This window comes from Triturus cristatus, chromosome 3_1, assembly GCF_964204655.1.
Source record: "Triturus cristatus chromosome 3_1, aTriCri1.1, whole genome shotgun sequence".
Taxonomy (NCBI): domain Eukaryota; kingdom Metazoa; phylum Chordata; class Amphibia; order Caudata; family Salamandridae; genus Triturus; species Triturus cristatus.
The window spans coordinates 328828556-328848948 of NC_140583.1; the positions used below are offsets into that span (position 1 = coordinate 328828556).

General features: G+C 43.8%; 1 protein-coding gene across 1 annotated transcript in view; it reads left to right on the top strand.

Annotated features, from left to right (window-relative positions):
- The window catches only part of LOC146860199 (sodium/nucleoside cotransporter 2-like), a 347088-nt gene that overhangs the window by 35376 nt on the left and 291319 nt on the right, over positions 1 to 20393 (top strand). The window contains exon 2 of the mRNA XM_085644040.1: positions 19448 to 19527. Within this exon, the coding sequence (XP_085500166.1) occupies positions 19459 to 19527 (69 nt within the window). The 5' untranslated portion in view covers positions 19448 to 19458. The remainder of the gene's footprint in view (positions 1 to 19447; positions 19528 to 20393) is intronic.

Consider the following 20393-nt stretch of genomic DNA (forward strand, 5'->3'; position numbering starts at 1 on the left):
CTCGAAGTCCGCCTAATTAATCACACCCACAACGCTGCCTAAAAAGAGAAGGAGAGCACAGAGTGATGGAGATGTGTAAGGGGAAGCAGCACACAAAGGCGTATGGAGAGAAGAAATAAACACATGCGCTGCCGTGAAGTGCTGAAAGCAAAGAGCCTCGCGCTGAAAGCAAAAAAAAAAAAGAGAAGGAGAGCACAGAGTGATGGAGATGTGAAAGGGGAAGCAGCTTATGAGATGAGGAGGAAGGGGGGCCGTGGTAGTAAATGAATACAGGCTTATCCAGTGCCAAGTGAGAACAAACACCCCATTCGGGTGTGAGGTCTCGGCTGCAGTGTTAAATGATACTTTTTCCGGGTGGTGATGAGACTTCTTTCGGGTGTGGAGGTGCGTGCTGCATGAAAGGTGGGATCCTTTGTGGTGTAAGGAGTCATGTTATGGAAAACGGGCATGGGGCTATCAGGGAGCTGTGTTCCGGTCCGCTTAGGAATGAAAAAAAAAGAGCCTGATCAAAGCTGAAGAAAAGGGAGGGGGAGAAGGGAGGAGGGAGTGCGAGCAGCAGCTGTGTTAAACAAGCCGAGATGACAAGAAGGGCTGGGCGAGAAAGGAGGGGGGAATGCCAGCAACAGAGGAGCCTGATCAAAGCTGACGGGAAGGGGAGAAGGGAGGAGGGAGTGTGAGCAGCAGCTGTGCACGTGCACGCCAACGTGCACTCAAGGTTTAGGCCAGCCAAAACGGTGGGTAGCACTTTGAAAATCCCACATATAAAATGTCTCTACGAGCCTTTGGCTCTCGAGACCTAAAAAGGACTGTATTCGTTTACCACCTACCATTGTCCTGCAACTGAGAGAACCTCTTTGCAATATTTCCTGCCAGTATTTTAAGTGGGATAAAAAAAGGTGAGCAGAGTGGGTCGCTGAAAGGAGTGTGGCCAAAGATGTGTAACTAGGAATCCTTTCCAAGAGTTTTGGGCATGTGATTGTGGGTGTAGCATAAAATATACTAACAATAACCCTGTGCTCCATACAGTATTCCACCACACCTGTAATTTAGTGTCTCTCTGCAAGTTTTCAACCATTTCACCCATTTATACAACAACAAATATAACCTAAAACAAATCAGAAATACTGGCAGTGCTTGTTAGTGGTATTACATAAATGAGTAACAACAATGATAATGCTGTAAATAATTATAGTTCAAAATGTTTCAAGTCTGAAAAAAAGGAACTGTGATCTATACATAGATATGTTGTGTGGAAGGGCTAGTGGTCTTAGGAGTGTCTCAATCGCTCTGGTTCTCACCTTCACACCACTCTTCTCTGCATTATATCACTCTGCTAGACACTTAACAACCTTTTTCTCACCACCTGTTTCTGAGATCCTCTACATGTTTATTAACAAAAGAAAATATTTCTGTGAATCACAAAGTCGGGTACCAGGGGGTCCTCCAGCACCCCAAATTCACAAAAAAGCTGACCAAGCAGAGACCAAATGAAATGGTATAGGGTTTCTTCTACAGCAGTGGTTTTTTATCCTTTTGACTTCTGTGGACTTTTTTCATTACTGGGACAAGTGAACTACACTGAATATATTTTGGTATCCGGGGGCCCCTACTGAGTCGTTACTGGAAGCTGCAGATCATGTCCCAAGCATTTTCAATGATTTGAAGGACAAAACAGTAGACACAAATTACAGAAACAAGCAACAAACAAATACACAAATGTTAAAATATGCCATATAAATCACAAACACATTTTTTTTCAATCAGTCATTTGATTTTAATGGGAAGGTTTGAGCTTTTCTAAATTCAATTGAAGTCACTCATCATCCATATTATATTCTATTGGATGCATTTGCAATACCTCCCAAGAATAAATTTGAGGAAGCTAACTTAATTTGTAGCCTTCAATTTCAAATTCTTTCATATTTGACACTTTTTAATGTTACATTTTGCTTCTTTATACACACTTTATTAATCTGTAATGCTATCTAATTTTCAGAGCAGTCGTGGACCCCCTGAGTAGACTTTGCAGACTCCCAGGGGTCCCCAGACAACAGGTCAAGAAACATTTCTATACAGGATTTCAATGGAGATCACGTGATGACACTGAAACAAAGGGTTACAGAGGTGCATGATTATGAAGACATGAAAAAGTGCACATGCGACCTTCAGATAGATGTAGAAATGTAAACTTTCACCACTGAGCAAATTAATGTTTCACTTCCTGGGACACTTCACCATTGATATACTCGAGTGATCCATACTCAGATTTCTCATCTAGATCGTCAGCAGTTTCAGGTTATTTCAGGGGTAGAAGGGAAAGGCTTCGATGATTAATGGGAGATATGCATTCCTTGCCACTTATATTGAGAAATTTAAGTACATAGAGTACCACCAAAATGATTTCTAATTTCTTCATTCTCAACTCTCAAAATGTGCCTTTTACCAAAACCAAATACCCCACCCATCATGACTAAAACATCATTAATTGTTTGTAGCTCATTGACACTTTCACAGATTTGCTCAATTTGTTTGTGTTTGCATAAAATACATTTGGTATGAATGAACAACATTCGGATCCTACAACTGCACAGATCCAGCCCTTGGCACCCAGTGCCATATTAAGAACTATTAAGCTTTGTAAAATGGCTTTTCTACAGGCCTCAATTTGATCAGATATCACCTCTGAAGCTAGAGCTGTTAAGTTTGTGATTTCTTCTATATTTTAGCCACTATTTGGATCTCAGGCCATATGTTAAAATTTCTGCTTGCAAAATAACTGTCACAATGTGCAACCAGGTTTTTTGTGACCAGTAAATAATTTTCAGAACTGGCCTTTGGGCAAATAGATTGGTTTAGAAAATTCAGATTCAGAGTGGGACACAATCCGACCTACCTCATTAATATTCATGAGGTAGGTTGCGTCTTGCGACTCACTCTGCAGGCCTAGACAAATCTACTCACCCACTTGCTATGGCAAGTCAGATGTTATCAGGGCGAGCTATATTAAGGGCCTACCCGCCCTTTCTGGCGAGCTGAAAAACAACAGTTAGGTCAAGTAGATTATTCAAGTTGGTAAACCTGCAGGTCTAGGTATATTTTTATGATTTTTCGAAGCCTACTCTGATTGGAGGCCATTACTAGGATGGTGGCTTGCAGGGGTCAGCAGACCTTCATTTCTGTGTTTGTCTTTCAATAGTATACGCTTTTTTTAAATGCTACCAGTTTTCCTTAATGGATATGCAGATGTGTTTAGAAATAAAAGTTAACTTTTTACGTTTGTTTTATGGTATTTTATGTTATGTTAACGTACACTTGTAAAGCGCAACTATCACTCCTGGACCAGAGATAGTGTGGCCCTGAAGAGTGAAAGATTCTGAAGGTGATTATCAGAATCTAAAACAAAACTCTTTTATGGAAAGGTAGCCACTGTAGTGCTTCCAGGGCCACCGATGCAGATGATCTCCTGGGCCATTTCAGCACTAAATGGGCTGCTGCGTGTTGAACTATTTGGAGTTTATGTAGGACCGACTTGTTGACCCCTGCATAAAGGCTGTTGCAGTAGTCAAATCTAGACTTTATTAGAGCCAAAGCAACTGCTTGTCTGGCCGTAATGGGGAGCTAATAAAAAAACGTTTTAAATGATTTTACAATATGAAAGCGGGTCCCAGCTACTGCCAATGCTTGTTGGTTGAAGGTTAGTGCTGCATCAAATTTAATTCCCAGATTTTAAGAGTTGGCAGTGGTCCCATCAATCACTGCCTACTCCCCAACAAACGTTTTTTTTTTATTGCTAAGGGAAAGGGGTCCCAAAAGGGCTCCTTCCTTTTCGCAAATGGGTTTCCACACCAACTTTGGGGTTGGTAAAATTTAAATATTTTGCGATGGAATGGGCACTGAATCAATATCCGTTCGGAATCCGATATTAGAAGTTAGAAAGCATTTTATGACTCCTAAAATGGGACTAGTGCATTGCAAAACGCATTTTAATGATTGCAAACGCCGGATGAGATTGCAACCCTTAAATTATTTTGTCTATCAGGCCCCTCATGCATTGACAATCCTAATCCAAACATGAAACACAAAATAGCAAAGAAGCAGGCGATTTCGGATATTTTTCTAGGCAGTCTCTTCCAGAATGCCGTGCAAGCATTCCAAAGCGCTTGAAGCACAGAAAGATGGAGAGCGCTATGTTTACAACGTTGGGTTGAAAAAGTCATGATGCTGCAGCAGTTTCTTAATCACTGCTCTCTGTGTCAGAATGCGCCTGGGATTTCTTTAAAGGTTTTTACAAACAATGTTGACAACTTGATCAGCACTACTGCCAGTAAAGTGAAGTAGATTAATATATGGCCCAGTGTGGACAACGTCAGAGCAGGGGCGGGGCCCACTCCATTTAAATCACAGATTATAGCAAGTTAATATGATTTCCAAGTAGGACATAAATAGCCACAATTACTGCAGCAGTTCCTTCTGTGACTAGAGGCTCCAAAGTGCAACTGAAGTCACAGGTCATGTTTATTCCAGGCATGCTTGGTTACCTCGGGTTATTCAGCTAATCAGAGAGGCTAGAGGGGGCAGAGTACACACCTTGCAGGCTAATAACTGGGCTAAATGTTAATTGGAGAGGTATTCTTTAAAGGGACTGGTGGCTGAAGGGACTGAATTAAAATACAGAGATCTTCACCATCTGGCTCCTCCTCGAAGGCTGATAGTGGTGGAGAGGTACGCGTCAGGATACCCTCCCGGGTGAGTCGTGCACTATACAAACATACATAATATAACAGGCGGTGACAAGAGCTTTACAAGGGTCCTGCTGGGCTCTGGTCTGAAAGCACCATCACAAGCAACAGCAGAATTGGTGGTCTCAGATGAGACCTCATGGATGAGCATGCTTGGGATCCAGACACCTTTTAGCTGCAGAAGACCACACTGAGGAGAGGAGGATACTAAGGATTCATAAAAAGAAGTATCCTACAAATACTTGCCAAGCTGATGGTGCATAAATCCAAGGGACCATGCGCATGGGGCTAAGATGTACAATAGGTTTGGGGTGAAGACTCAGCAGACAGAGCCTGGTTCAATAGCCTGCTAGACTCAAACAAGTTTCCAGAAGAAGCATCTCTCCTCCACAACAGATGTGGGTTACAAAGGCGAATCCCACCCCGCAGGATGTCTCAGAAAGGCAAAATCCAAAATCTGGAAAGGTGACATGGGCTTCCTAAAATCTAAATACATCCAACTTCAAGCTAAATATTCGATTTAACAACTTGCGAAGTCATAGTTATCATCTGACTGTGAGGTTTGGTAAACAATTTAAATAAACAGACCTGCTTCCTTCTGCCTTAGATTGTCAAATGGATCAAAGTCCCAGTTTCACTCTCTGACCCGAGTGTTCTGTGTAATTACCCCTGGTCTGTTGTATTCGTTCTTAAATATCAACATCTCATTTTCTGCAATTTAAACTGCATTGGATTTCTGTAAGAAATGTAGCATTTTTTCACTATTATTTCCAACTTTTTACTAGCTGATGCCTCCAAGAACACAAGGTGCGGGTGTGATTTCTTGCAATAACTTCACTTTTAGGTTGCAATCTGCTGGTATTTATGTCGAACACTCCATACCCCTGAGAGGTCTAAAGCTGTATGTAGCCACTCCATATGCTACATACTTATGTGCGCCCCCCACCCAGTGCTCGTTTAATTAGTCTGTCCAAAGCACCCCACACTCAATGGGTCGCCTACTTTCCCCCATTGTCCACCATAGGCGAGGGTGAGGGCTATTTACCTGGTAGAAAGGTAAGGACTTGATAAAGACACTGCCTCATAAGGATCAGTCTATCCCCACTCTCTACTGCCTTCTGGTGTGCAAGGACAGATCAAATGCCTGCTCTGGTACTTTCAATGAAAGCTGATGTTATTACCAAAATCTGGGGTCTAGTAGTTGTGTTCATAAACAGGATTTAAAGCTTATTAAAGGATAATCCGTCTGTAGCCACTTTCAAACCTGTGACCCGTGGGCTCTCTGCAACATGCACATTATGCAGCAAGCACCAAATGTGAAATCTTACATAAAACCAAGCACTGGCAAAGGCAATAGGTGCTTACGTTTTGCTAAGAGACGACTTTGCTGCTTTTCACTTTGTGTGTTGCCCCAACTGTTCTTGAAAAGAAATTATATGATAGGGCTACAGAAATAGCTGCATTTGCCGAACTAAGCTGTACGATCAAAGAAAAGTGTTACGGAAATTAGTCACAAGATTTGGTTTGTGTTGTATGCAACAAAAATAGTTGATACTTTTACAAAGCGTTCAGTGGATTCATTGCATGTTTAATTAAACCCACTATGCGCACATTGGTACTTTGTTAGCAAAAAAACTGTAAATCCAACAGCATGCTATCATGAAAAAAAAGGAAAAATGTTAAATGCGCAAGGGCAATTATCAAATAGAGCTGTGTCCTTATAACAAGCTTAGTATCCAAAGAATACACACCTCCTAAACAAAGAAGCCATTAACCAGAAATTATAATGTGCGTGTGTCAGCAAACGAAGTACATAAAAGAGCAAACAACGACTCAAGTCTAACGAAGGACTATTTGATGCGCCGTGACCAAAACCTAATGGGAACACCAATGGGATATTGTGCCCATCCAAGAAATGTCATTGCCTTAATGGGCATCCCATTAATACGATCACAAGTATGATAAAAACAAAAAAAACACCAGCTAAAGAGAACTGGCCCAAAGACCACACCCTCTCAGTACCACTAATTGTACATTTTTGAAGAATTGATGACACAAGGTCTTCCAGGCAGCTAAATGTATTTGTAGCAAGACCTAAAAATGTAACACAAAAATTAAAAAGATGATGTTTCTGGTGGAGTACCAAATGGGTGGCACAACTGGTCAAACGAAGGGTAGTGAATTGATGAAGTCAACACATACCAATAATGGGGGGGTCTGACAAAACAAGCATGGCGACAGAACACAGTATAAAGCCATGCCAAAGAGAGCAAGACTTTTGCGATATCTACTTCGCAAACAAGATCTACAGCTCTGCAGTCCAACTGGTGAGTCTGCTCTCGAATTTCTCAGATCTAAGTTCTTTCGATGGTTTCCACTGCCTTCAGATTTATTTTTGGTCTTCTAAACTGTACCCCGGTCTGTCAACTAAGGCTGGACTTTGCTGGCTGATCTACTTTTCATCAACTACTGCTTTAGACGAAGAAGTGATCAGTAGTAGCTCACTCAAGAAGGTACTATGGAGAGAACTCGTAGCAAATCAGAAAATCTACTTCTAAAAAATGGTACTATGAATCTCACAAGAATTCTAGAGAGTCAAGAAGATCTGGGACAGCAGTTATAACTCTTTCAAGAAGTTAGCTAAAGAGTCCATACAGAGAAAATCATTCATAGAGAACTTTAAAGAGTTATAACATAACACGTGTATTTGTAAAGCACACGTTCACCTCTACGGGTATCTTGGCACTGAATAACAGATGTTTATTGTTACCCAACTGAATGGTGCTCATTTTATTGACCTCAGATGGATGAAAGGCTGAGTGGACCCACCGGGATTTGAACCTGTGACCATGAGGTCGAACCCAGGCCCCTGCAGCAGAAGCATTAGTCCACTGAGCCACCAGACCCGGCTCAAAGTTGAGCAGAGGGGAATTGCTGTTTCCCTCTTACAATTCACTTATGGCCCAGAGCTATGTAACAATGAATCTGAAAATGTAATCAAGAACACAATTTGTGCATCTAAGATTTCCGCTCTTACCGCTGGGCGACATAAGAGCGCATTTGAAATCCCAGCGTGGCATACTATGCAAATGTGTGTGCCCATACCTATGTACTTGTGGGTGTAATCTACTAAAGACTTGCGTATTCAAACTGGGGGTCTGAACAATCATGGTGGCAAATGCGGCGTGCGGCGTGGGACAGGACGAACAGCGTTTTTGCAGAGTAGTTACAAATCTCAAGATGCAAATGGGTGCACTGGAGAAGGCAATTGTTCAAATCCATGACAAACACTGTAGAAAAGGCAGCTGCAAAGAACAAGAGAACTAGGAGTGCAATTCTGTGTAGCGTAATCACGCAGAATTACCCACAAATTCTGCAAGATTATGTGGAATTACATGAGAAAAATAATTCTACATTCATCACTATTTCTTAGTGCAAAAGGGCCCATGCATCCAAAATAAACATGAAGATGCATTTTTGTGCTAAGAAATAGCACTAAATATAGCAGAACACGATTAGCGCTAGCCCACTCGCGCTCACAAAATGTGCTCTTGGGTAGGAACTTTCCACAATTTACCACCTGCATTTACTGCTATTTTCTTAGTGCAAAGTGCATCCCTGCGTCCAAAATAAACGCAAGGATGCATTTTTGCATAAATGCCACAGGACATGATTCTTGAGCACGAGCGCGTGCTTTCTAAATGTGCTCTCAGGGTAGGATCGTTTCCCCCAAATTATGCAAGCAGGAGTAATTGCATAATTATCATTTATTCCATGCCAAAGAGTAATGTTGGATTATCAAAATTACTCTGATTGCTACGGTGTAATTAAAATTCTTGCCCGGCCTAAAGACAACACGATGGAGACTGAGGCTCTCCAGCATATCTTTCGACTCAATAAGGATGTGGTCTCCTTGGGCTGCACATCAAGTGTGACAACTACAACCCAATATAGCAACTCTGCAGCATGTATAGCTGTGATACAGTTGGTGGAAAATTTCTCTTTTCATCATAATTTTGTTTAGCACTCTTCTAGTATATATAATTTGTAATGAAAGACTACACGTCCAGCATGTGTTTGTAAGAAGCTGGCCCCTCTAAGGGCCTTCCTTAACGCTGGTGCCAGACTTGTCACTGGAACAGAAAGGAATAATCACATCTCCCTAGATCTAAAATCCATGAACTGGCTCCCTTGTGAGGCAAGAATACAACTAAAGATTGTGTGCAAGACTCATAAAGCCGTCATTTCACTACCCCTAGGTATTTGGCACAAAAACTAGAACTATCAGGGGATACAGAAAATTGTGAAGTGCTAGCACTCAGGTACTGAAAACACAGTATTTCCGTAAAAAGAAAATGTCCTGTAGAGCTTCTCGGTTGTTGCACCGAAGATTTGGAAGTTTCTGCATCCGGATCTCCGCCTGATTTCGTCTACCACCTCCTTCAAAAAAGAAGTGAAAACATTTCTGATAAACCAGTTTTTGCCCCAAGATCCCACCTTTTGTTTATTGATTTTTTACCTGTTTGTTATTAATTTGCTGATTTTGAGTACTACATTGCTGACTCCCTATGAAGGTAAAGCTTATTAATTTTTTAATCATAAATGCCGGCTCCTCGTTCGTATATGTGACTGGTTCTTGCTCTCACACCTAACTCCTACCTCCCCTTCATGTAAAGCGCTCTGATACCCTCCTGGGTCATGTTCGCGCTATATAAAACTTTATAAATAAATAGAAATAAGCAAGCCAATCAGTCTTGGAATCGGATGATTCATTTTATGGAATTTGTAGCCCTTACACATACACCCGTCTCACAAAAAACAATTTTCCTCCAGTCACACTTATCATTTTTTAACTACCTAATAGTTGCTTTGTCGCAAGGCTTTTTAATGTATGTCCTTATGCTTGTTGCTGCTTAGCACTATTTTGTACTGTTTTATTAAATGATTTGGATCACCTTCGTATTGTTGATGATCTTATTTCATCAAGACAATGAACAATTCAATACCTTAGAGAGATGAGCTATTCAGACGATTTTTATAACATACAGCGCAGGCTAGAGGCTCTACTGACATTTTCTTAATGAGAGGTGTTTTTGTATCCAATTCACCAAGACAACCTGAGACCTGTAGATTACTCACACTCCTCTGAAGCAGGTGAATAGCTCCTTTTCCTCTTCTGTTCTATGGTCTATGAGAATAATAGTCCACTTCCCCAGGCAAGTCACTCCTGTCAAAGCTCCTAAAAAGTATTTTAAAAGTATTTGACCCAATCCATTTGCAGGCCTTGTCTCCATGGATATCTCCAGAAAAGATGCTCTTTCCTGACCATGTGCCTGTTGTGTGTTAGTGGGTTCATGCTCGGGATGAGCACCCTGTGCGCAGGGAGGTTCAGAAATCCAATGTTCATCGTTCACTGAGTATTATGTTGCTACTCGCAGCTCACACCACCCTCCCATTGGTTGGGATTCCAGGTGCAGCTCTTGAAGCCCTGTGTTTTGGTAACACATGTGCAGGATCTGAGTCAAGGGTCCTTGGAAGTCCTTCAATCAAAGAACACTTGTCCATCCTTCACTATCATTCCTAAAGGAGAGGGACAGTAGCCAAGAATCAGTGAACCACATCTGCACCAGGGGGGTTTCTCATGAGTCAGACAGCTACCCCAAACTTTCCACACACATTTTTCTTCCAAAGGTCTAGCACTACTTTCGATTGGACACATTTATTAAATGCCAGGCAGAGCACCCCCATCAGCCCAGACAAAGTTGTCAGTTGTGGTCGGCATGGTTCGTGGTTGGAGGCGGGTGCGGTGGGTCACAGGGGGGTCATAATTAAAACAAATTAGAAAAATAAAAACTTACCTTGAGGCTGGGTCCTGCGTATTCTCTGTTCCTGCTCTACTGCCTCCGACTCAGACAGGAACATGAAGCAGGGAGCCAGGCTCGCTCCCTTAAGCCAATTACAACGCTGCATAGCAGCGTTGTGATTGGTCTGAGCACCGTGACACAGCCCTCAGCCAGGGGCTGGAGGGGTGGGCATGTTCTCCATGAAGGGGAAATTGTGCATGACTGGTTTGAGCAGCCCAAAAAGGCTAAATGAAAAGTCATTGCGCACTCAGGAGTGGGCAAACCACTTCTCACATGCCCTGCTTCGTAAGCAGAGCAGCCCTGCCCACCCCCCCAAACGCAAAGGAAACATAAATGGTAATAACTAAAAGTTATTCTTTTATGTTTTTGCATCTCACACTGCGAGAAAGCAGTGGGGTGATGCTCCTCCACCATAGCGGGAGAGCCGCCACTGGTAGTTGTGGGAATATTCACACTCCCAAGAATGGAAATTGGGGCAAATTCCAGCCGAGAAGGTCTTTATGGATGTGGCTAATTCCCCACCCACTGCAATGCCCGCACGTGTCTGCACCAGCTGCTTCAAATCCACATGCTCTGAACGCCAAGGAGCAGGTTCGGCCAACAGGCAACACCCGCTCCTCCAGACATCAAGGCCACTGTGAACCCAAAGCCAACAACTGGGGTTCACCCAGAACTCTAGCTATTGCCAAACTCAGGCTGCAGAGCTGGGCGTCCACTGTGCCATCAGGAACCAGGGGCGGTATATTCAAGGCCCTGCGGTACAAACCTGTGAAAGGCAGGGAGGTGAGGTGTCTCTCTCAGGCTGCCACAGACTACACAGCAGGGGGTCAAAGGCCTCAATCCTACAGATCCACTTAAAATAGCAGAACAGCAGGGGTGGTGCTGTCAGTGGAGTAGCAGGTTTAGGTGCACTGGAGACCAGCAGTCTCAGGGACCTACTGGGCTACATTTTACATCCCAACTGGAGGTCAGAGTGGCATTTGTCTTGCTTGAACTAGTGCCCATACACTCTTGCTACACCACTGTATCTGTTGACACACTATGAAGCTCTCTGCTGTGATGACATTGATCTTCTTAGCCAGAGGAGAGATTTCCGAAGATTAGGCAGTGATCATCTTTCACAGAGAGATAATGTGGTTATGGTAATGAACAGCTTATACCCATGGGAGCTTCCTCTGGGTGTAAACATGAGAGCGCTCTGAAAGTTGTGATGATCAACTACTTGCATCTGGGGAGCTCTCCGTGATTATGAGAGTGATCTGCTTGTTCACTTGTTTCCAGGAGTTTGGCGGTGCTCTGCATATTCACAGGGGAGATTTGTGGTGCTCAGCTTATCTACAAGGTGTGCTATTTTCAGTTGACGTGTGATTTGCTTCAGTAATTAATTTGTATAAAAAAATAAGGGCCAAGGCCCTCGTCAGGAGGCCACTGCAGCTTACACCAGCCATTGCTCTTGTTGCACTGCCAATGATATGACCTACACAACTATTAAGCATAAATTCCTACAAGTGTGACAATTCAGACTATTCCAGGGCACCCAAAGCTATAGGAATGGCTTGGGTGGCAGGTATTACCGATTGTTAATGCATATTAAAATCTAAAACAACTGTTCTTGTGCTCATTTCGAAATGAGTCCATCAGCGCCTCAATGTGGTGGACTGTAACAAGTGCCTGTGTTGTCAATTAAGTGCTGATGCCGAGCACTGAAATCCACCGGCTCAAGTTAAGCACTGATTTGCTTACATATATGAAGCATTCTGAGTATTCAGAAGTGAGGCTATCCCTTACAGATGAATGGGTTGTTTATGAGGAAATCCCTTGGTTAGCATATGTTTATATGTATTGTCTCTAGAATCAAAATACTTGATAATTAACAAAGGTATGTCCATTTCTATCTTCGTTATAAAGTAGCAGTGCAATTTAGAATTTGACAAAATAAACCAGCCTTTCACAGAAATATATATCTTCTTTCTTTGGTTATATTTCCTTTTGTTTGTGTTTTTATTATTTTTACTTTAGACATTTGGTGTAACCGAGACTTTGCTCTAAATTACTGCTAGTCAATTTAAACACGGATCATTTTACAGTATCATCTTGAACATGTATATGGTTTATAGTGAGTAAAGTTGTTGTTTTCCATGGAGAGGTTCTGAGTGATAGTAAGACAACGACAGCCCCTTGGTGAAAACCACCCCCATTATTCACTGTTCACCCTTCTATAATTTGTTGGTATGTATGTCTCAACCAAATCATCTGCCCCTGCTTCAGCTTGTACACTGGGCAAGGGAGTAATGGAGAAAACTCCCCGTCCCAATGTTAGCAAGCATTAGCAAAGCCAATAGATCTGGCATTGAATATGTGATTATTCTTGTTTTAATTGTTTTAAACCGGAAACAGGCTCTACAACGGAAGCATTACAATGCATTCCATTACAACGCATGTCGTTACAACGTGAAAAGCTTGTTGCAGGGAGTAGAAGGTGTTGGAGTTAAGTGTTGGAGTTAACTCCAACACCTTCCCTACTGTTGCACACACTGGAGTTGGATTAGTAAATTATACTATTCCAACTTCCAGCGCACCCACAACAGCAAGTCAGGGTGAAGGTATGCGTTGTAACGGCATGCGATGTAATGACATGCGTTGTAACGTCATACAACTGTCTTAAACAGACAATGTTAAAACAAAGTCATTAAATCATGTTGCTATTTCTAATGGTTTGGCGTAATAATCCATATGATTGCCACTAACTGCAGTGTGTAGAAGTCTGAATCCAACAAGAAGCAATTCGCCCTTCTGTCCTTCCGAAGATTGATAAATTGAGTACCATAAAATAGGTATTGAACAAAGTGCAATATATTTTTTTCAGTGCTTACAAACATTGAAAGTATGCTTTGGCGTGCAACATAAAACACAACTAAAGGGGCAAGACTAAAAATTGCAATTGACAATAATTAAAGCACACATGTTACATCTTAGTCAATATAATTAACATAACACTATTAAATGCAAGTAATCTCAATACACCCATAAGCTCCTGCTTTACTAGAAGAGGACACGAACATCACTTAAGAGTCGCCAGTGGTCACAGCTGTGCCCCCTGGTACTGCCTTTGCAACCCCTGGGCTTAGAGGCTGTATATTTAGAGCAAACAACACAGGGACGGTTCCGAATTCCTTATTTTCTGCCCATTTTTCATTGTACTGGTAGTGAATAATATTTTATTCACTGTTAGTGCATTAAAAATGGAGCACTCTTAGCTAGAACCGGTACTTTAGTGGCAGCTGTGATAAGTAGAAATCGTATTAAATGTATGTTGAGCGCATGCGTGGGTGAGAGGGTGTTTAAGTGGAAGAGTGCAAGTGTATCTATATGTGTAAGCATGTGTGTGTGAGTGAGAGTCATTGACAGGTATTGAGTGAGAAAGTGTGATCGAGTCCCAGATTTACTAATATTTGATGCAAGGCAATGCTGCACCAAAAGTTATTGCACTGCCTTGTGTCAAAGGGAGAGAGAAAATCTTTTGACAGCCATGCCCCTATGCACACACCCTTGCGCCATAGTGCAAGGTTGTGTGCATTCTCTGGAGCATAGGCTTTGTTCTAGAAAAAGTACCTTCCAGTACAAAGCTATACTTTAAAGATTTTTCCACTTTGCATGTGTGCTGTACAACACAACTCACATACAAAGTTTGAAACATGAGGAGAAATGGAAATATTTCTGCTCGTTACGCCTGCCTCGAGGAGGGGTAAGATTTTGGCAAAAAGTCTTGTCTGTCATTGTTTGTAGGGAGAGATTTGCATCAATCCCCATGGGTGGTTGCATAGGAACACCCATGTGCCTCCCACAGAACCTACCTTGATGCAATATAGCATAAAGCAATACATAGCGCAACTTTGTGTGACTTTGGGATACTACCCAACACAAATCCTGATTTGCGTTGGATAGTAAATTCCACCCTAGCACTTTCTGCCAGGTTTGTGTCACAAAAGTGACACAAACCCAGGGTAAAGGGTTAGTAAACCTGCACCTGAGTGTCAGTAAGTATGAGTGAGTGAGAAAGAAATGAGATTAAGAATGGATGTAAGTGAGTGAGTGACTGTAAGAAATGGGGGACTCTAGTTGGCAATGGTTTGCACCTTTGACCAAGTAGGGACCCTTGCTTCTAGTCAGGGTAAGGGAGTTACGCCCTTAGATAACCCCTGCTCACCCCCTTGGTATCTTTGCACGAGCAGACAGGCCTATCTCAGAGGCAGTGTGTAAAGCATTTGTGCACACATTCAGCAAGATAGTGAAAACACTACAATTGGACACCACAACAGTTTAGAACAATATGTAATCTTTATCTAAACCAAACAAGACCAAAATGACATAAAATCCCACATACAGCAATCAAAATATGCACTTTTCAAGAATAACCTTAAAAATACAGTTCCTTGAAGTCAGTAGCTTCGTCCAGTGCTACCACGGTGCTGAAGAACCAAATCCAACAGTTTTGGTCGACTGTGTCGGTGCGGACTGGCATCAGTGGCAGAAGCCTTGTAAACAGTACCCTTGGCCCCTTCCGATCGTGTTTGTGCAGACCGGTTGGGGCAACTGTCGCGTTTGCAGCGTGAAGTGGAGCAGTGCAACGTGCGGTGCCCTCATGTGCTGTGCAGGCAGCAGCTCAGTGGCGGTCGTCCAGCGGTATCGGTGAGACTAGAGCGGTGGTGCGAAGTGGGGCAGTGCTTTTTGCAGTGCTGACAGGTCATGGTGCAGGCGGCAGTGCCAATTGATGGGAAATGGTGTTGGTGGACCCAGACTGCAGTGTGGGATGGGGCGGTGCATCGTGTGACTTACGAGCGGTGCCTCCAAACTACGGTTCAGGCAGTGGTGCAATATCAGCTTGCGGGGCTGTCGTTGGTGAGACCAGGGCAGTGGAGTGAACTGAGGCAGAGCGGAGTGCGGTGCCCACAAGTCGCTGTGCAAGCAGCCGCTTGGTGGCGGCGGTCATCGACATCGGTGAGACTGGGGTTGTGGTGCAAAGTACAGCAGTGCCCTCTGCGGTGCCTTCTGCAGCGCATTCAGATCACAGAGCCAGCAGTGGTGTCGGTGACGGCATCAGACAGATGTTTCTCTCTGTAGCAACGTGAACGCACAGTCCCAGAGGCGGTACCCAGAGGGAGGTGAAGTCTTTGCTGTTCCTGAGACTTCTTGAACAGGGGACAAGCTCTACCTCAAGCCCTTGCAGGTATTCAGTAGAAAAAGGTACATAACGTTTAGTCCAGTCCTTTCTCTGCTCAAGACAGACGCAGCTGCTACAGGCCAACACAGCAAAGCACACAGCAAAGTGGTAGTCTCTCCTCACAGCTTCCCCAGCTCTTCTTCTTGACAGGTTCCTTGATTCAAGTGAGTTCTAAAGTTCTAGGGTCTGGGCCCCGATATTTTATATGGCATTACTCTTTGCTCTCTTGCGGCAGAAAGGCCTGGTGCTCAGTCCAATCCAGTTCTGTCCCCTCTGGCCCAATTTTCTTTTTTTTTTTGCAATGTTTTATATAGCGCAAACTTGACCCGAATCCAATCAGGTATCAGAGCGCTTTACATAGCACCAGTTATGTTACATGAGGACACACATTCATTTTTGTTAGGCACGGGGAGATTAAGTGATTTGCCCAGAATCACAGGAGTGTTCAGCGACATTACCGAGACTTAAACCCAGTTCCCCAGGTTCGAGGTTGAGCGCCCTAGCCGTTAGGCCAACTCCTCTCCCCTGGCAGGAGGTAGAGACAGCATTATGTAAGGCAGGCCAGGCCTATTCAGGTGCAGGAAAATCTCCTCCCACTACTCTAAATTCAGCCCAGGTCTATTCAGCACTGCCCTGACTCATCCAGGTAAGGCAGGACACACCTTGATCCCCCCAGTGGCTGTATACAGTGAATGCACATCTCTAGCCCCTGTCACTTCAAAGCCAGACAGTCAATCCACAAACCAGCAGAGGCCAACAGGCTAGCTGACCAAGAAAATACCCATACCCATTTTCTAAATGTGAGTATTTTCAAACACACAATATAAAAATTACCTTTACTAAAACATGCCTTTTTAGGTCTCGCTGAGCCAGCGCACATGCGCTGCTCGGAGAGCATTTAGTATATGGGTTATCAAAGTGCTACCCACATGATTTTGCCAAGCCATGTCCTCCCTGGACTGGAAACAAGCATCCTGGGACCGGTTTCAGGGCATCACCCTTTATCAGCCAGGCTAGCTTGAATCCAGTGTTGTAGTGAGCACGGGACCCACGTCTGGGCATACCCTTCCCACTTAGGTCGAAATATGGGTTTAATCCATCATTCTTTTGCTCACCACACCACCCCAGTTTGGACCCATCCATATGCAAATCGGTCTTGACCCTGTTCCTTGTGGGAACAGTCCAGCCTGAACTGCCAAGCCAGGTCCTCCCTGGACCGGGAACAAGCATCCTGGGGCCGGTTGCAGGGCATCACCCTTCATCAGCCAGGCTATCTTGAATACAGTGGTGTAGTGAGCACGGGACCCACGCCTGGGCATACCCTTCCCACTTAGGGCGACATATGCAAAAGAAACAATTGATGGACGGAATGCTGGACAATGCAAACATTCACCCCTAGTCACAAGGATCTGGGTTTAATCCATCATTCTTTTGCTGGCATTAACAATGCGTACCTGATTGTGTGTTTTCACCAAATACCCATCTTTAGGGCATGCTATGCATGTTACTGGCACAGGTGTTGTGCAGCTGCACAATTTTGCCTGCACAATAGGCCCATATACTGGTAGGTAAACCAATGAACTTGCTTGTATTGCTTTGCGCCTCACCAGCTATTGCACAGAATGTTAGCACATAACCCCCTGTGAATCTGAATCTGTGAATACGTAAATCAGTGGCAAAAAAAGTCGCCTGTTCTGGCTCTACGGCTTTCCATACACCTGGAGCGCCTAAAAAATCAAAATCCAATGCCGCAACAAAAGGTTCCCCCCTGTCCAATTTCCAGTAAGTAAGGCTGACATCTTTGTGCCTGATTTGCTGAAATACACGTACACGTTTGTTTAAGTTTACTATTTTTTTTGGTAATCATAAACTACGAGTTTAATTTTATTAGTAGTAATTTTGCGACGGCGAGAGACTCTGCCTATAAAACGATATGCCTGACCTGCGGAATTTCTGTAAAATTACTATTAGTAAACTTAGACTCGCACTTTCATGCTGCCAGAGCGTCGGTGTTTTGATGCTCCAGGGGCTCAATGTGCCACAGCATATTTACAAGGTCACGCAAAGCCACTTTACGTGGATTTTCATGGCCTTGTAAATATGTGCACCTTTCACGCAGAACTCTGCATGAAAGGGGCATTCCTTGGGTGTTGCTGTGGGTGTTCACACGCAACACCCTTGGAATCTGAAGCATTCCCATATTTATGAGGTATCATAAACTTAGGAATGCGTCAGATTCTAATGCCACCCCGAGGGTGGCATTAAGGAGGCGCAACTCTGCAGCACACATAGAAAGAGGAAATTGCCTCAATTGATTTTTTTTGTGTGGCGCATGGCAGCCCATCGTGCGCCAGCGCAGGGGAAAAGGACAGGATTGCTGCGTATGTCATAGATACATCCCATTACTGTACTACTCTTTTGACGCAGGGCAGCACAGCAAGATTCCTTGTAGCTCTGCCCTGCGCAAAAACCTCGTAAATGAGGCAAGTAGTTTGTCACTACCCATAAAATAGTAGACAAAAGGGTACGTTCAATGTTGTGAATCATGCCCCTGATGTTTGAGACTTCCTGCAAACAGTGGCGGCTGGTAGGGTCAGGGGTGGCTCGGCGGGGGTTTGATAAAAAACAATAACAAAAAAAATGTACCTCTTCGCGGTTTCGTCTTTTCTCGCTTCCCTGCTGACGTCCCAGAACGGAAGCAGGAACTGGAAGCACACACAGGCTTCCTCCCCTAAGCCAATCACAATGCTGCAGTGCAGCATTGTGAGTGGTCTGAGTGCCGTGGTTTGGCACTCAGATGGGGAATGGGAGCCTGGGCAATTTCCTCACCAGGCTGTGGTGTGGAACATGCTAAGTGCGCATGACTGTTTGGCCAGTCCAAGATGGCCGACTAAACAGTCATGCACAGTCAGAATGTGCCCACCACTCCTCCCAGTTTGACTGCAGCCCCCGTCCCGCCCTAACCCAGCCCTGCAGCTACAAAAAATACAATGATAATAACATTATTATAATTTTCTTTTTTCACGGCTTTGAAAGCAGTGGGGCGATGCTCCTCCGCATTAGCAGATGTCCACCAACCTCGCATTCGAATGGAGCACAGCGTCTCTGTAGACATGTTTACGGTGAAGGAGCATTCTGCGAAATGCGGGCTACTGCATCTTCTATTCTGGGGTTATTTTAAATTCTGTGGTTTGAGGTTTGTGTTTAGAAGTTATTTTTGTAAACATTTGTGTCCATAGCATTTACTACATGTTAAGTAGAGCAGGTACGTAGTAGCATTTACTACATGTTAAGTAGAGCAGGTACGTAGTCACCTCCGCTAATACACAACGGTGCAGCCACAGATGCTCTCCTTAAAGTTGCATCATGGTTTTAAACCATAAAAGGACATGTATATAGTGCCTGGCATTATTTCCTCCTCCTTCTCTCTCTCTGTGCTCTAGATTCTGAACTATTTATCATGACTTGTAAGTGGGTGAAATAGAGACACCTACGAGGATGCTGTGAATCTGCCGCGAGTTTGAAAAGAGAAGTGTAAGTCAGAGAACCAAAAAAGGATGTTTTGCAGTGTGCAGCAAACGCGCATCTCGGCTCACTTCTGCTTTGGTTCATTTCTTTTGCAGCTGAAAGGAAGATGGAGATGAGATACGTGAAGACCCAGACTCCTGGAAATGGGCTTGATAATGCAGGTTTTGAGACTACGGTAAGTTTAATGTCACCCTGTGTTTCCAGAGCTTCTTCTCCCAATACCTGCAACATTTGTGGAATGCAGTTATTGTATTTTGTTCTAACAAATATACAATTGTCATCATTAAGTACCACGTGAAGTATTTCTGTTTGTCCTGGGCACATTTCTCAGTATTCAGGTCGAATCTGGCCATAATACCACTGTTATTTGGCCTCTCACCGAACCTGTGCCTCACGTGTGGGATTTAAGGAATCTAGTACCTCAGAACTCCAGGACTGTCCTGCTGGCATCATAGACATTGACTAGCAGGGAATTCAAAGAGGCCCGGATTTTACCACTGCTGCTTCCTCTCCCTACGCACTGATCGCCTCATTTACAATGGTTTGGGTAGGACAGCGCATCAAGTGTTTTGCTGTCCAGCCCGAGGCAAATCAACCTCATTTATGAGATACAGTGCATTGCTGTCCTTTCAGCCGATGCCGGCGCACAATATGGTGCCTAGCGCCAACGCAGGCACCCTTGCACCATGGGTGTCTGCATTGTTGGCAGGATTGTTTTTGCGTGTGAAGGAACACCTCCCTGCACAAAACAATCCATGAAGGTGTTTTTCTCTTTCTATGTGTGCTGCAGGATGCAACACACTTAAAATTAGGAAAACAACAAGGAGAAATAAACATATTTCTCCTCGTTATGCTTGCCTTTGGGAGGCGTACAGTATTGATGCTTTCCCAGTTTTACAGATCCTTTTAAATCTGGGAATGCGTCAAAACCCATGAGTGTTGCATGGGAACACCTACAGCAACGGCAATGGAACGCCTCCCTGACACAGTCAGAAAAAGTGACGCACTGGCTGCGCAGCTTGTAAATAAGTCCCTCTGTCA